Source organism: Chanodichthys erythropterus, chromosome 13 (assembly GCF_024489055.1).
Source record: "Chanodichthys erythropterus isolate Z2021 chromosome 13, ASM2448905v1, whole genome shotgun sequence".
Classification (NCBI taxonomy): Eukaryota; Metazoa; Chordata; class Actinopteri; order Cypriniformes; family Xenocyprididae; genus Chanodichthys; species Chanodichthys erythropterus.
Window position 1 is genome coordinate 7,463,109 of NC_090233.1, and position 12,110 is coordinate 7,475,218.

Genomic DNA, 12,110 nt, shown 5'->3' on the forward strand with positions numbered 1-12,110 from the left:
GACAGTGGGGATTATATCTCAAGCTGGCACAGGAGGAGTGGGATGGAAAGGCTTATGTAAAAACTCCAGTACGGGGGATTCGGTTGAGTGATGACAAAAGCTATGCGTCATCTGAGAGCTTGCGCGAGTATGTAGGTAGATTAAGGCAGGAAGAGTCTTTCGGGACATGGTGTGTCAGTGTGACAGACTTGTGTCCACATGGGCAAAGGAGTCATTGACATTCATTCAGTTGTTCATTTATTCATGCACTTGACTTGATTGAACTTACTGTCCAAATCCGTCTATGAGTCATGTGGTTCAAGCTCCACATCTACACGGAGTGTTATGTAGACAAGGTGTAATATTGTGTAAATATTACAGAAAACGTTTTCAGCATTTGAGCATCACAAGTACACTCTATTTTGTTTTCAATATTGCTAAAAAAATGTTGGACTGATATAATTGTATCTTCTTAAAGGCCAAAGGATGTATTTAGGGCATACATGGACTGACTGTGAAATCTGACCATGATTTCAGGATCAACCCTCATGTACTGCCGAGATTGACTTGTTTGAGGTCACAGTTTGACTTTATTGTCCTTAACTTTGGGGGTCCCAGAGACTTAATAACAGTAGTAATTCCAAAATTAAAGGGTTGGTTTACCCCCCAAAAAAACCTGTTGTTCCAAACCTGTATGACTTTTTCATCCTTGGAACATAAAAGAAGATTGAATATTGAAGATTGTTAGTAACCAAAGAGTTTTGGTTCAATGGGAACTGTATTTTGAATTAAATAAATTAAGCCTTGGTGAGCAGACAAAACTTCTTTTAAAAACATTAAAAATCTTACCGATCCCAATCTTTTGAGCGGTAGTGTATATTATATAAAGTTATAAAGAACTACATGACACAATTTTATTTTCAAAATTGGCAGATTTCGTCAGCCTTGAATATGCTGATATACAACCATCTGTTCCTTCTAAACAGTTTTTACTTTTTTTCTATTCAGACCAGATTTAAAAAAAAAAAAAAACAAGATGGGAATTAAAATGTCACAGCCAATCCTGAACAAAGGATTATTTGACTCTAGGTTTTTGCCCACATGCAATAAAAAAAACAAAAACAAAAAAAAACAATGTTTGATAATCATCTCTGAGTCATCATGTCCCTATATATATTTGCAGCATCTGAGATGTTGTTATGAACTTATTTTTATATTTCGTGAGGATGCCCCAGAAGTAATTTTGATTTTTCTGTAGGAAGTTTGTTGGGATTTTTATTAATTCTGATGTCATCCTGATGAAAAGTTTCCCATTAAGCTCCTATAATCTCTCGCTCCCCTTGGGTGATCCGCTCTCATCTCAGTGAACAAATCAAGCTGTTGTTGTTTTTGTTTATTTTCTCTTTCTCCTCTTTTCACTCCCTCACCGTCTTCTTCCTGATTGGATTTTTGACGGCCCACCATCTGTTGCCTGCTGTTCAGTGACTGGCTGTTATGGTGGCACTCGCCACACACATACATACTCTCTTCCAATTCCCACCTTCCCTCGAGTATTACCCATTTTTACAGTGAGAGAGCATGTGGCGTATGGAGTAACTGAATGTACAAGTTACAAAATATTACTGCTAATATCATCTCCACTGCAAAAAAAAAAATATTAAGATGTTTGGAATGAAATGGCTTTAAGGGAGTCATGTCATGAGAAATTTATTTTTCTCAGTCTTTCAAAATACACATATAGATATGCAACTCTTAATATATCAAGTCAACAAAATTAATTTTGAACTTTTGAACTGAGTTTTCTTTTTTTAGTCTTGAGTAATTCTCTCATATTCATCAGAGTTGTATCTTCATTTTATGGACCTGGGACAAATTTTGTCCCATGATGAGTAGACTATACCACAGTGGATCTAAGTGGACCCCTCTTTTGTCACATTAGCTGTCACATTCTTGCTTGTCGCCCTTTGTATCTTGTACCATTTGCCAATTAAACAGGTACAACTCTTGCAATCTTCCTCCAGCCACACCTTGTGGTTTGTGTATTCAGGTAAAGGGAAGCAATTAAAAGAAACAGAAAATAGGTCACATTTCCATTTCCATTACAGCACCGATTAGGCCGTTCAGAGTATAGATAATATGGTTGAGTAACCACAGTATCAGTTTTTGCTTGTTTAGTGTGAAAACAAAACACTGATGCTTAACAGACTGACCTGATGCATGATGGAAGCAGTATATTAAGTCATCATAAGATGCTCAAAAATGTAGGTAACACTGAAGGATAGTTCACCCAAAAATTCATATTTTTGGATGAACTATCCCTTTAAAGCTGCAGTCCGTAGCTTTTTTTTGGTTAAAAATGATCCAAAATCAATTTAAATCAAGTACATAACCAGCCAGTGTTCAAAACTATCTCCTTACCTTAGCCCGATTCACAACGGTAAGCTTGTAATAATGTTTTCTAATTCGGGTGGTACTGGTAGGTTTCCACGGGAAATTCAAGCATGCAGCCATTCGTCTTTGCATCATGACGTCACATCTGTTTGCACAAAGAACAAGTCCCAGATAGTAGGCTGTATCATGTGAGGATGCTGATGGTAGCGGTCTAGTGCATCATTTATAGCTTTTTCTCACAGCAGCTGATGGCGGATTGTATGGTACAGTATCATAAATGGACAATTAGAGATTAGATTGTACAGAAATTGAAATCTACAGGTAACGCAAATACACAATAAATACACATAGTCACGCAATGCTGATGTTGTTAACATTAACAATTTGAGAACAAAGTATAATAATAATAATAATTTGCATGGTTTAACTTGGTTTGATTTAATCACCATTGGCAGTGTGATTTATTGTAATGCTTTTTTTCTCAGTTGGTCAGAACAAAAGTGGCAGACATGTTAATTACTTGTTCAGATGACATTCTCCGGTGAAAATTCTTATTTTGGTTTTCCTCCAAGACTACAATCTGTGATTCGGAAGTACAGTAGTGGTGCGGTGACAGCCACACATTCTCCTCAAAACATTAAATTCATCCAATCTGAGGAGCGGTGTTGATGAACAACTCACGTTAAGATGATTATTCAGCAATTAACGCAAATTGCAGGTTTCGAACAGAGATGGCGACAAAATAGCAACACTTACGGACTGCAGCTTTAATTATTCCACAATATAAGATAACTTATTTTGATCAAATTCTAACGCATCATTATATGTAACACACACAGGTGCTGGTCATATATTTAGAATATCATCAGTTGATTTATTTCACTAATTCCATTTAAAAAGTGAAACTTGTATATTATATTCATTCATTACACACAGGCTGATATATTTCAAATGTTTATTTCTTTTAATTTTGATGATTATAACTGACAACTAAGGAAAATCCCAAATTCGGTATCTCAGAAAATTTGAATATTGTGAAAAGGTTCAGTATTGAAGACACCTGGTGCCAAACTCTAATCAGCTAATTAACTCAAAACACCTGCAAAGGCCTTTAAATGGTCTCTCAGTCTAGTTCTGTAGGCTACACAATCATGGGGAAGACTGCTGACTTGACAGTTGTCCAAAAGACGACCATTGACACCTTGCACAAGGAGGGCAAGACACAAAAGGTCATTGCAAAAGAGGCTGGCTGTTCACAGAGCTCTGTGTCCAAGCACATTAATAGAGGGGCAAAGGGAAGGAAAAGATGTGATAGAAAAAAAGTGTACAAGCAATAGGGATAATTGCACCCTGGAGAAGATTGTAAAACAAAACCCACTCAAAAATGTTGGGGAGATTCACAAAGAGTGGACTGCAGCTGGAGTCAGTGCTTCAAGAACCACTACGCACAGACGTATGCAAGACATGGGTTTCAGCTGTCGCATTCCTTGTGTCAAGCCACTCTTGAACAACAGACAGCGTCAGAAGCGTCTCACCTGGGCTAAAGACAAAAAGGACTGGACTGCTGCTGAGTGGTCCAAAGTTATGTTGTCTGATGAAAGTAAATTTTGGGTCACAGAGTCTGGAGGAAGAGAGGAGAGGCACACAATCCACGTTGCTTGAGGTCCAGTGTAAAGTTTCTACAGTCAGTGATGGTTTGGGGTGCCATGTCATCTGCTGGTGTTGGTCCACTGTGTTTTCTGAGGTCCAAGGTCAACGCAGCCGTATACCAGGAAGTTTTAGAGCACTTCATGCTTCCTGCTGCTGACCAACTTTATGGAGATGCAGATTTCATTTTCCAGCAGGACTTGGCACCTGCACATAGTGCCAAAGCTACCAGTACCTGGTTTAAGGACCATGGTATCCCTGTTTTAATTGGCCAGCAAACTCGCCTGACCTTAACCCCATAGAAAATCTATGGGGTTTTGTGAAGAGGAAGATGCGATATGCCAGACCCAACAATGCAGAAGAGCTGAAGGCCACTATCAGAGCAACCTGGGCTCTCATAACACCTGAGCAGTGCCACAAACTGATCGACTCCTAATCGACAACTAAGTATTGAGTGCTGTACATGCTCATACTTTTCAGTTGACCAAGATTTCTAAAAATCCTTTCTTTGTATTGGTCTTAAGTAATATTGTAATTTTCTGAGATATTTGGGATTTTCCTTAGTTGTCAGTTATAATCACCAAAATGAAAAGAAATAAACATTTGAAATATATCAGTCTGTGTGTAATGAATGAATATAATATACAAGTTTCACTTTTTGAATGGAATTAGTGAAATAAATCAACTTTTTGATGATATTCTAAATATATGACCAGCACCCGTATATATTGGTATCACTTCAGTATGGGGAACATTTATCACTTTTAAAATGTTAAAAGTAAAAAGTTAATTATAAATACAGTCATGAATAAAAATAAATTAACTTTTTATTAACTTTATTGCAACATGAATACTATTAATAAAATTGTTTAATTAATAAAAGTATTCATAAAATATTTAAATATCTTGTTCAGTTATGAAACTCTACATGACGCAGGCTGATAGGTCCTTTACATGCAATCTGCTAGCAATCATTTACTACAAGGCACAAGCTGATTGGCCTCTGCTGATTATGCAGCCAATGAGATTGCTTTCTCAACATTTAAAAAGTCTGGTTCAGTGTTCACTGTAATCTGATCCTGCTGGTTCAGAGTTCCTCTGAAACCCTCCACCTTCCCCAGCTCCACCTGTTTAACATGCTAAAGCTATTCAGATAGTAGCCATGAACCAAATATATTAATATTACTCCAAAATGAATTACATTTATTAATTAAAAACTGATTTACTGTTACCTAACATTTGTGTGTAATTGATTATTTTACCATTACCTCATCATCATGCTAATGTCAGAGTTTATTTAAATTAGTTGAGTTGTCTCTCCCGTGGAGTGTTTCAGTGTAGTTTGCTGTGTTCTGATTATAGTGTTTAAGCCATTTATTTATTTAAGCCAAATAAGCCATTTATGAGTTTATGGCAGCTCAGATGCTGCCTACGTGGGCAGTAGGTTTGCTTTTAGATTGTACAGCTGTAGCCGAGAGCCATTTTAACTCCATACATTTCTGAAGCCAAATTGTCTCCAAATGCTTGCTGCAATATTGTGTTTTTCAGTTGGGTTGCCACAGTGTCCTCATTTTCTGTTCCATCATGACAGAGTTGGAAAACACATCCACCCACATTTACAGTAATAACATTTACTGTTTGTCTTTTTATGTATCGCTGAACAGAACAGTGTCCTTAATGGAGTCATTCTGCCTAATTTTGTTTGTCTAACATGCTGTGCTTTACTTCCTGGAAAGATTTCACTGTGTTTTTTCCTTATAAGTAATGTTTTCTTATGTGAAACTACAGGTTAAGGGTATTTTTTTCTCATTTTTCATTAAACATTAAAATCACATTTTAATTTTAAAAAGAAGAAGCTGTATGTTCTTTAACCTAATATAGTGTTGTTACGATTCTCTTATTTTTTCCTAGAGGAACTCTGGGTTCTCTGCGGCTTCAGCTACGGCTTCGAGATGAGGTTGTGTTGCCATCCAGCCATTACAAGCCACTCACAGAACTACTCAGCCAGTCGGTCGGCTCTCAGCTCAACGTGAGTCTGATGCCATTTGGACTGAGCCTTATCTCAGGGAATATGCCTGGGCATTATCTCTTAAATTCACATGGCATATTCCTTTTAACAAGATAACAAGACATAATTTTGTGTATGGATGGCGAAATGCGGCACTCGTTGTTATCTGATCTCATTTGTATGCATGTGATGGATACTCTACTCGTGCCTGCAAATGTTAAAGGGACAGCTGACCTAAAAATTCTCACATGATTTACTCATCCTAACAGTATGTTTTTTCAAACCTTTATAAGTTTTTTCTATCCGTGAAACACAAAAAAATGTTCTCTTTTCCATATGTTTTGTGTTCCAAAGTCATACAGGGTTTGAACAACATAAGGATGCGAATTAATGATGACAGAATCTTCTGTTTTGAGTAAACTATCCCTTTGCACATCAAAATAAACAATAAAGCATGTTCCCTATGGTTAATGTGTTATTGTTTTAGTTCACAGTATATTTTAAGTTCATTTTAAGCATAACCTCATTTGTGACTGAAATGACTGTGTTAATTGTAGGGCAACTGGCCTGATTTCATCGTGCTGATTGATGAGACCACTACAGCAGAGAGCAGACAGGAAGTAGCTAATAATCTGGTGAAGCTGTTTTTGGGTCAAGGGCTTGTCAAGGAGTTCTTGGATGTTCTGTTCAAACTGGAGCTGGAAAAGACTAGTAAGCAAATGAGAAACACATATATATGAATTATCTAGTTGTTGTATCCTGGTTGTATATTAGCAAAAACCTTTCTACATCTTATGTGCACTGTGATGCTATTCATGCTATGATTTTTGTTGTTGTTGTTGTTATCCTTCAGCTGAACCCAACACACTATTCCGCAGTAATTCATTAGCATCCAAGTCTATGGAATCATTTTTGAAGGTAAATATAATTAGTAATATACATGGGTTAAGGTGACCAGATTTCTGAAAAAAAAAAAAAAATTTTCCTAGTTCAGTGGTCAAAATATAATTGAAACTTCACTTGTTATTATCCATTCATTAAAACAAACAAAGAAACAAAGAAACAAGCAAAAAACAGGGAGAATACATTTGTCAGGAGTTTGTTTGGTTCATTGTGTTCTGTTTTGGTTTCGTTTTCATGGTTTGCTTGATTTTGTTCTGTTAGTTTGTTTCCATAGTTTATTAGTAGTTCCACACCTGTTCTTAGTTCTGTTAATCATTCTGTGTATTTAAGCCCTTAGTTCAACTAATTTAAAAAGTATATGAAAGCCAGGCTTTTGTCTTGCAGCATAAAGTTTGATCCTCATTATTTATGTTAGCCAAGAACTGCACACTAAGACAGAAAGGTACCATCTTACTTTTTGAGAAAAGATTACGAAGACAAACATACACACATTGATGAATCAATGTTCAAGACCAGAATCAAGATCAGGAGCATGCATTTAGAAATTAAATACAGTTCATTTGGATTTAATGTTAAATTTAGCTGTATTCTACATCTACACCAGCTTAAACTCCTGCTGTTTTATTATATTTCATTCCCGTTTTCATGATGTGATTATATGCAATATTAATACTACTTTGACTTTTGTCTTCATTTTCTCACTGCAGGTGGCTGGGATGCAATATCTGCACAGGCTTCTTGGCCCCATAATAAACCGAATCTTTGAAGAAAAGAAATATGTGGAACTAGACCCCAGTAAAGTAGAACTGAAAGAGGCAGGGTAAGACAATTATGACTCATGCTTACATGTTACATTTTTATGGTTCAAAAAGGTCAATTTCTCTGAATTTTTCGCGGGCCTTCTGGTATTTTAGGTGTGCAGGTTTGCACCGTCAGCAGACTGAGTCTGATATTATTCAGCAGAGCTCCAGCCTCTTGCAGTCGTACCTGTCTGAGCTGCTCACCTCCATCCTGCAGTCTGCTTCCTACTGCCCTCTGCTCATCTGTCAGGTTTTCCATCAACTCTACCTCAGAGTGCAAGAACGCTTCCCTGACCAAGAGTACCGGGTCAGTGATGTTTATTTTCTTAAATGTTATTTATACGGTCATGTGGGACATTCTGGATTCACAAGGTGTGTCCTAGTGTCCTAACAATTCACTAAAAATGTAATTATGTCCAGTTTTCAGCTGTTTTACTAGCCCATTTTTTTAGCCTGGGGAAAAAAAAAAGAAAAAAAAATCCCAAGGACAGGTTTAAAAATGTTGAACATCATGCAGACTCAATGGTGGACTATTTTGCACCATTTTAAAATTAGACACTAAAGGGATAGTTCACCCAAAAATGAAAATTCTGTCATCATTTGCTTACCATTATGTCATTCCAGACCTGTATGACTTTCTTGTATCTGCAGAACAAAAAGGAAGATTTAACAAACAAATGTCAGTGGTGTCCAGTGTTGTTTTGGACCACAATGATTTTTATTCAAAAGAGTTTAAAATATATTTTTTTGTATTCTGCATAAAAAAAGGGCATACAGGTTTGGAAATGAGTACAATTAGCAAAAAGTGCTGAATGAATCTGCATTTCTGAACAAATTGAATTGGTTGAGTGAATAATTCAATGACTCACTCATAAAGACAGGCACTTGCTTAATTCCTGAATGAATCAGCCATTTTAAACAAATCGGTTGAATAAATTATTCAATTGCTGTGTCTCATGTCCTCCGGAGGTCACATTTGTTAGTCATATAAGTCATTGAGGCTGCCACATTTTAGTAAAGTCAATTCCAAAGTCATACAGAAATTACAATTTACAAGGAATAACGGTCAATTTTATGGCGGCTACTTTTCAGAAATGAGACAGCCTTGATGTGGCTGACAAATGCAGCCTCCGGAAGAGACTGTAATTGCAGTGTTATACATTCATGCAGTACAAATATGGATTTTATAAGATAGTGGTTACATTTGATTGGCAGCAGCCTTAGTCCCTAGTGTCTTAAAATTAAAATAAGAGAATTAATTGATTAAATTTAAGAATTTGAAAAATGATCACACATGCATTTAATGAGGTTAGAATAAAATGTCATTATAAAGGTAAAAAAATGTCCCTGGAAATAAACATATTTAGATTATTGTTTTTTTATGACCTGGTTGTATATTCTTCCCCAGAAGGTGAAGTTCATTGCTGTGACCAGCTTCCTGTGTCTGCGGTTCATTTCACCTGCCATCATGTCTCCAAAATTATTTCACCTGCGTGAGAAACATGCTGATGCCCGTACGAGCCGCACACTCCTGCTACTTGCCAAAGTATGACCAGTTTTCAAGGAAACCATTGTTGCTAGTAACATATCAACTGAAAAGACATAGTATCATTGTCCAGCTGTTATATCTTTTTAACTTAACACAAATCAAGCTCAGATCCTTTCAGTTAATGGAGAATAAGGTGTTGCACTCACTATCGCAATAACATTAACTATTTATGTTACAGTATAGTCCTGGATTTTGACCTGGATTCATAGACCTCATTATGGTTAATGTATTCCCTCTTGCGTCATTGTGACTGCCCTGTGTGTTTCCTCAGGCTGTGCAGACCATTGGGAATATGGACACTCTTGCATGTTGCTCTAAAGAGCCATGGATGGTCCCCTTGCAGCCAGCCATACAGCGAGGCATCACCCAACTCAAAGACTTCATCACAAAACTAGTCAACTGCCATGAGTCAGAGGGTGAGCTGCTCTAAATTAGTCATTAGATGAAAAATTGAGTGGATCCCCATGCATGGCTGGAGACTCATTCAGACCTGTCATATCTGTTCAATCTTAGGATAATAAATCTCAATTTTTGTATCCTTTTTAATTTTCTTGTTGAAGCAGCAGGTTTAATTGTGTAGTTCACCCAAAAATTAACAGACCCTTAAGAGATGGAGCAGACAGTCAAGAACCTAATTTTATTCACTTGTCTTGCTCTCTCTCTCTCTCTTTGCTTTATTTTTTAAAACAGATCTTGAGCTTCAGACACGAATGAGCCTACAGTGTGGCACTATGGAGAAAGAAGGCTTCCTCTTCCTCCACAGGACCAAGGACAAGTGTATGCCCATGACATCACCCTTTAAGAAGTACTATGTCACGCTCAGTAAAGACACTCTTTCCTACTCACGGACGCAACACTCTAAGGTAAGAAGCACTGATGGCTTAACTTTAATGTGGGTTTGAAATTGTTATTGTGTTATTTATTTTCAGCAACCAGCAGAATAGAAACATGAAACATGTACATGTACATACAATATACATGAATATAGAAAATGGAAAAAGAGAATAAATAATATTTTATATATATATATATATATATATATATATATATATATATATATATATATATATATATATATATATATATATATATATATATATATATATATATATTACTATATATATAATTTAGTTGATATTAAGTGAAAATTTATCTTCACTGGACATTTCCTTTTGAATGGAACTCAGTGCTGCATCATCGATTGACGCTATGGGAACACTTTGCATGAGCCGGTGTCTGAAGCACGTGTTTACACAAACCAATCCGCGATTGGCTGAATGTGATGATGTAGCGATGTACCGCAGTACGTCACTGAAAGGCTATAAATAGATAAATATATGCCTGTCAAATGCGTCATCACATTCTAATTGTCTGATTTCGCATGTGTGAATGTATGTTTGCTCCATCGTGTGATTTGTTTGTCCGAACAAAGTCAGGAGTTAGTTTCCACCATGTCAGGCTCTAAGTTTAGGAGATGTCTGTATATTACTAGTGACAAAAATTGCTGGTATGGTCATTACAGAGCAGCACCTGTGACTCAACCTCATGAGGATCAAGGAAAAAGACAAGGCTTTCCTTCTGGATGCCCCGATTTTGCCTTCTGGCCTGTTCGGTGACACTGATAATACCGTCGTTGACAGATACCAGGAGGCTAAGAAACAGTTGGCGGCATTCAGAGAACTGATCCCTTGCCAAATCCAGGAGCCGGCTCCATCCACCAGCCGCTTCAGGTCAGGGCCTAGTGACAGGCCCCTTGTTGAGAGGACAAGCATGGCAACCCCCTTAACAGAGGCAGGGGGACTTGGAAGAGCACTCAGCCACAGTCGTCCAGGGGGAGACAGTACCTTAGGGCTTTTATCTCCTCTAGGATGGCTAAGAAAAAGTCCTGGCTGTTATGAGCCCTGGCCCCCAAGGGAGTCCCCCCCGCCCAGGGCAGGTCCTTGCATACCAGGACATTGTGTGCTCTAGACCTTTAGCAAGGCGTCTCTCCCTACCCTTCAACTAATCGTGATTTGGGGGGTAGAGGTGCCCAACAAACTATTTGCCCCATCTTCGCTCACAAGCAATTCTTCCATTCTCTGCCAGTTCACTGATTCAGGATACCAGGGCCAGTTCTATCGAAAAAAGTATCCCTCTGTCAGACTTTATGGAAGTATGGCAGGTACTGCAGAATGCCTCACAGTAGGTACTTAATACGGTAAGAAAAGGTTACAGGATTCAGTTTGCCTTCCGTCCACCTCAGTTCAATGGCATAGTAGCAGAAAGTCTCTTTCAGCCAGGAACTACAGTTTCTCCTGGCGAAAGGGGCCATAAAGAATGTACTCCTCCCAGAGAGGGATTCAGGATTCTAAAGCCGGTACTTTACTGTGCCCAAAAAAGGACAGGGATTGCTGATTTTAGATCTCAAACTAATCGTGTCATAAATTCGTGTACTGGTTTGTGATGATAGATCTAAAGGATGGCTACTTTCACATTGAGATTCTGCCAGAACACAGGAAGTTTCTCAGATTTGCTTTCGAGGTGATGCGTATCAATAGCGAGTTTTTCCTTTTGACTTTGCACATTAACCAAGTGCATGGATGCTGTGCTGGCTCATTTGCTACTCCAGATTGAACTCCAAGAAGGGTGTACTTTCTCAAAAAAAAAAAAAAAAAAACTCTTTTCTGGGAGTGATGTGGGATTTTACTACAATGCAGGCACATCTGTCTCCTGCATATGTAGAGTTGATCCTAGCTTCTATGAAAGATATCAGGCTAGGTCAGAAGCTTTCAGTCTTACAGATTCAGAGACTTATAGGTCTCATGCTGGCAGCAGCCAACATCATGCCACTAGG

The 12,110-nt window shown here is 37.8% G+C and overlaps 1 protein-coding gene across 5 annotated transcripts in view; it reads left to right on the forward strand.

Annotated features, from left to right (window-relative positions):
• rasa4 (RAS p21 protein activator 4) overlaps window positions 1-12,110 on the forward strand; it is a 51,867-nt gene that overhangs the window by 26,204 nt on the left and 13,553 nt on the right. For all 5 annotated transcript variants that reach the window (XM_067407405.1, XM_067407406.1, XM_067407403.1 and 2 more), the window contains 8 exons: window positions 5,929-6,046; window positions 6,583-6,736; window positions 6,879-6,943; window positions 7,636-7,748; window positions 7,843-8,035; window positions 9,137-9,274; window positions 9,549-9,693; window positions 9,968-10,140. In XM_067407405.1, coding sequence (XP_067263506.1) covers window positions 5,929-6,046; window positions 6,583-6,736; window positions 6,879-6,943; window positions 7,636-7,748; window positions 7,843-8,035; window positions 9,137-9,274; window positions 9,549-9,693; window positions 9,968-10,140 — 1,099 coding nt within the window. The remainder of the gene's footprint in view (window positions 1-5,928; window positions 6,047-6,582; window positions 6,737-6,878; window positions 6,944-7,635; window positions 7,749-7,842; window positions 8,036-9,136; window positions 9,275-9,548; window positions 9,694-9,967; window positions 10,141-12,110) is intronic.